Consider the following 5,401-nt stretch of genomic DNA (forward strand, 5'->3'; position numbering starts at 1 on the left):
CTATTAATTTAGGTGGGTATTTGGCACAACACTACCTAGGCCCCCTCCCAAAATATGATTTTTCTTACATGGAATTGCAAAGGTTTAACATGTGCCTCCGCAATTCGTAGTTTACGGGCCAAGGTTAGAAAGCATTCTCCTGATGTAATTTTTCTTTCAAAAACTAAGGCTAAACCGTATGATGCTTCTATTATACTGAATAGGCTAGGTTTCTTTTTGATGTCCCATGTTCCTTCTTCTGGTTCTAAATGAGGACTTTTGTTGGTATGGCGTACTGGTGTTGAACTTGAATGTTTTTTTTGTTGATGTGAATACAATAAATGCTTGGTGCTACTCTGATCCTACTCATAAACCTTGGATATTATCTTGTATATATGGTTCTCCTTATAGTAATCATAAATTTAAATTATGGGATTCTCTTACTACTATGGGTAAAGAATTTTCTGGGACTTGATTATGTATTGGTGACTTCAATATGATTTTGGACCAATCTGAAAAACTAGGTAGACGTCCTTTTGCAAGTTCTTCTACTGATTTGTTCCGTTCTTTTATGGATTCCTATGGTATGGTTGATTTAGGGTTCTTTGATAATTATTTCACGTGGTCTAATAATAGGCAGGGGCATCATTATATTAAAGAAAGATTGGACCGAGGCATAGCTTCTACGAATTGGATTCATCAATTTCCAACTCTCTCTCTCTTTACCATTTGCCTGCCCATGCTTCTGATCATAATCCCCTCTTATTAAACACTTCTATGGACTCTTTCACCTTATCCCGTCCATTCAGATTTGAGGAATTTTGGACAAAAGATCCTACTTGTGAGTCTATTATTTCAATGGTTTGGGACTATTTTTATGATGGTTCTCTAGCTTTCATTTTGATAAAAAGGTTGAAGTCTACAAAAGTTGCGCTCAAGAATTGGAATTCTTTGCATTTTGGTAATATTCAAAATAATAATGCTGCAACTCTTAGAATGCTAGATGTTATTCAACAAGATTCTCCCTCTATCTAGAATCATAATGATGAATTGTCACTCAAGATAGAGCTCAATGATCTTTTGGAAAAAGATGAACTTCTATGAAAAAATTAATCTCGTGAAATTTGGCTGACATACAAATATTTAAATACCAAATTTTTCCATACCTCTTTTCTTATTAAGAGAATGCACAATGCTATAAATTTTCTAAAGGTTCATTCTAGAGCTTGGATTTCTAATCGAAATGCTATTGGTAATTGTTTTACGAATCATTTCAAAACTTTATTTACCTCTTCAAATTCAATCATTTCTGACAATATGCTATCTCTATTTGATAGTTCTATTTCTGAAGAGAAAAATATAGTGTTATGTTCTATTACATCGAAACAAGAAATCTACAATGCTCTTTTCAGCCTCGGGGCAACAAAAGCTCCTGGACCTGATTGTTTCACTACTCTTTTTTACAAGCAATATTGGTACATTGTGAAAGATGTGGTTCTTCAATGTATCTGGGATTTTTTCTCTAAAAATCATCTTCTGCAAGAACAAAATCATACTTTTATAGCTCTTTTCCCAAAGAAGTTGGGTCCTTTTTCTGTGAATCATTTTAGGCCTATCAGTCTGTGCAATGTTATTTGCAAGATTATCTCCAAAATATTGGCTAAGAGCATTCTAATTGGAAGAGTCAAATGTTACTTTTATCTAAAATGGTTAATCAGATTTGTAAAAAAACCCTACATTGGATTAGCCAAAAAAAAAAAAAAAACAAATGCAAAATTGATATTTGATTGGAAGAGCCGAAAAAAAAAAAAAAAAAAAAAAAGCTAAATGTAGTAGCATTTTTTAAGGGAGCCATTTTATTTTTTATTGTTTATCTCACATGTTTTCTCTTTTTCCCAATAACTTTTTCCCAATAAAGAGTAAAAAAATAATATTTAAATGATATAGATAAAAATATAGCTAATCGAATATAGAGGGCCTTTAAATATTCATTAGGATATCTCAAAACTCACTTTATCTTAAGAGTTTATTAGAGCCATTGTCCCTTATGCAACACTGCCTTGGATTATCTACATCTCTTTTTCAATTGCATTTTTGCTTGAGTTGTGTTGAAAAATTCTTTTTGGCCTCTTGACTCCTCATCACTGAATTTTATAAAAATGGTTGATTGGATAAATGTGATTCTCTCCGGGTTTGTCTCTAGCCATCCCACCTACTGACCATCATAAATTCCAAATTTTTGCCTCAGTAGCATGTGATCTTTTATTGTTCTACCGAAATAAAGCCTTTCATGATGGCAAAATCGTTGATGCTCGTACTATCCCTGCCCATATCAACAAAATTGCTTTGGAGCGTTTTCATGCATGGAAAAATCGGTCTTCTTTCATAGAAGAATCATGAATTCCTCCTCCTAATGATTGGTTCAAAATTAATTTTGATACAGCTATTCGAGATTCTTTTTCTGTTCAAACAACGGTTTGCTGGGATTCCAATGGCTCTATTATTCGGATGATTTCTCCAGTCAATCCGACCTATTTGCCTAATTATGGGGATTCCAATAGCTCTATTATTCGGATGATTTCTCCAGTCAATCCGACCTATTTGCCTAATTATGGGAAGCCCTTGTAGCTCAATTGGCAGTATCTTTATCGGCTACGCTCCAACTTGGTAAAATTTTTTTGGAAGGTGATTCACAAGTAGTTATTCTAACTCTTCCACAACCTAACATTTCTCAAGATTGGCGGATTTCTTCTATTATCCCAAATACTATTGATTGTATACCAGCATCTTCATTTTTGAAAGCTAGGAAAGTTACCAAAAATGCAAACTTCTACGCCCATTATGCAGCACGCTAGGCCTCGGCCAGAAATTTTTCTGGCTGCATTCCCCTCTCCCTATTAACCCCTTTCCTTCTCTCTTGATTCTTATTACCAGTGGGAAGGATCCCCGGTCTCTTTATCGCTTTCTTAGTTTGTTTTTGTTTGGTTTTTTAGTTTCTTTGTTTGTTGTTGTTTTCTACTGTACCCACACCCAAAAAAAGAAAATGTGAGAGAGAAACATCAAATTTTGGCAATAAAAGCATCGAACCTTGGAAAAATTGAACTAGAATACACTATATAACAAATGAGCACAAAGTGGGGAGAGAATGCGTATACAATGCAACAGCTGAAAGCATGGTTGAGAAAGGAAAAGATAAATCAAAATCTCACATTTCTCTCTTCCTCTCTCTCTCTCTCTCTCTCTCTTCATCCAAGAATAACATGATCGTGTACCCAGATGGATAGCTTGATAAAATACAAGTTTCATCAGCAAGATCCCTCCCCAGAAAAAGCACGAAAGTTTTTATGCCTGGCAAAGCAAAGATACGTACATCATGATCTCGTGGATTCCTGCCGCCTTAGAGGGATGCCTTCAGCTCCATTAACGCCATCCTCTTCCGAGTGCTTAGAAAGTCGCATCGACAGGGACGCTGACAAAGCTGTACACGATTTCACAAAATCATCCATTAATTCAAAGTCATGAACCACACCAAGTTCCCACGGGACCCTTGTAACCTATCATCATTTGAAGTGAAGGGTTGTGCTAAATAGAGAGCATACCATCAGACATATCCTTCGTTTTGTGAAGAAGAAAAGTCCCCGCAAGGATTGTCACAAACCCACACATTTCTGTGACTACCTGGGTTGGACTCTGCCTATCCCAGTCCTGAAAGCAAATTAAAATTACTCAATCTCATCATTTTGTTGTCATCACATGATAAATGCAAATGAGTCAATAATGTAACCAGGAGGGAAAAAAGGAGCTGAAACTATTCAAAACAAAATCAGAAATATTTACTCTTTGTACATCAGCTTAATCTAACACTACATAATTAAAAGCAAGATTACTATTGTTATTCAAGAAGAACAGCAATTGAAACAAATGACACGGAAAAAAAAAATAGTTTGTACATAGAGTACAAATATTTACTCTCTGTACATCAGCTTAATCTAACATTACATAATTAGAAGCAAGATTACTATTGTTATTCAAGAAGAATAGCAATTGAAACAAATGATAAGGAAAAAAAACAAGTGTGTGCATGAGAGAGAGAGAGAGAGAGGTGAGGGGTGGAGGGAGATGGAGCAAAATTACATCTGGTAAAGTACAGTAAAGAGTCTGGAAAGATTGCTAGATTTGGAGTGACAAATTATGTTCAACGCTTTGCATATGAAAGATTAAAGACCAAACGCAGCCTCACAACCGGTTATGTGAATTTCATTTTATATTGATGTACATCAATCATATCGTACATGGACTTCTCAATTCTTCACTTGCATTTCTTTCATTTTATGAGCAAAGTTATCTTCAAAATTCCTTCTTCCTTAAACAACCACTCAAAGAGAACAACAGCCAGCTTTTACACTATCTTTATATCATCAATCTTCATTCTCCCACACCTGTACTCTTGGCTCTACAAAGGTTACAACTATCAACGCCTAAGAGCATAGTTACCAATGCCAACAATCTTCCTCAATTTAACTACCTTTATTTTTGGATCAGTGACCGGCCTTACATTCTCCAAAACTATTTTAATAGATTCTGTATGTTCATGTCTTAAGTACATGATAGGTTCTCATTAAGTTGACTCTAGATGTGGGTCTGATTCACCCTAGTTCTTTCTTCCCTCCTAAATGTCAATATGTAGCTCTACTTCAGATATATCCACAAATTTGATTAAAGTCAAAGGTTTTAATGGGCAGGGGGTGTAGATTTAAAGATAAAGCAGTCACAACTATCAAACTTAAAACTTCTTTTGAAAACGTATCAAGGAAACTTACCAAATGCTGGTTTACAATTTAAACATATTTTTTAATTATTGCACTTACCTAAACCCTTATGATTGCAAAACATCTTCAAAATTTTAACTTAATCACACTCTGACCTAAACTAAAGCCACCTTGGCAATCAAAAATTTATTAAGGATATTTTTGTCGTTTGTGGGTACATAGCAATCTTTAGTTTGGGGAGGACATTGGGTCTGATTCACCCTAGTTCTTTCTTCCCTCCTCTAAATGACAATATGTAGCTCTACTTCAGATATATACACAAATTTGATTAAAGTCAAAGGTTTTAATGGACAGGGGGTGTAGATTTAAAGATAAAGCAGTCAGAACTATCAAACTCAAAACTTCTTTTGGTATCAAGGAAACTTACCAAATGCTGGTTTACAATTTAAACATATTTTTTTAATTCTTGCACTTACCTAAACCCTTATGATTGCAAAACATCTTCAAAATTTTAACTTAATCACACTCTGACCTAAACTAAAGCCACCTTGGCAATCAAAAATTTATTTAGGATATATTTGTCATTTGTGGGTGCATAGCAATCTTTAGTTTGGGGAGGACATTGCAAATTGAGTGTTAGTTTGAGAAAGGGA

At 34.8% G+C, this 5,401-nt stretch overlaps 1 protein-coding gene across 1 annotated transcript in view; it reads right to left on the minus strand.

Annotated features, from left to right (window-relative positions):
• Nucleotides 1–3,076: 3,076 nt before the first annotated feature.
• LOC132180647 (probable magnesium transporter NIPA4) overlaps nt 3,077–5,401 on the minus strand; it is a 14,300-nt gene continuing 11,975 nt past the window's right edge. The window contains exons 8-9 of the mRNA XM_059593543.1: nt 3,579–3,684; nt 3,077–3,457 (exon numbers count right to left, since the gene is read on the minus strand). Coding sequence (XP_059449526.1) covers nt 3,351–3,457; nt 3,579–3,684 — 213 coding nt within the window. The 3' untranslated portion in view covers nt 3,077–3,350. The remainder of the gene's footprint in view (nt 3,458–3,578; nt 3,685–5,401) is intronic.

This window comes from Corylus avellana, chromosome ca1 (genome assembly GCF_901000735.1).
Source record: "Corylus avellana chromosome ca1, CavTom2PMs-1.0".
Lineage (NCBI taxonomy): Eukaryota > Viridiplantae > Streptophyta > Magnoliopsida > Fagales > Betulaceae > Corylus > Corylus avellana.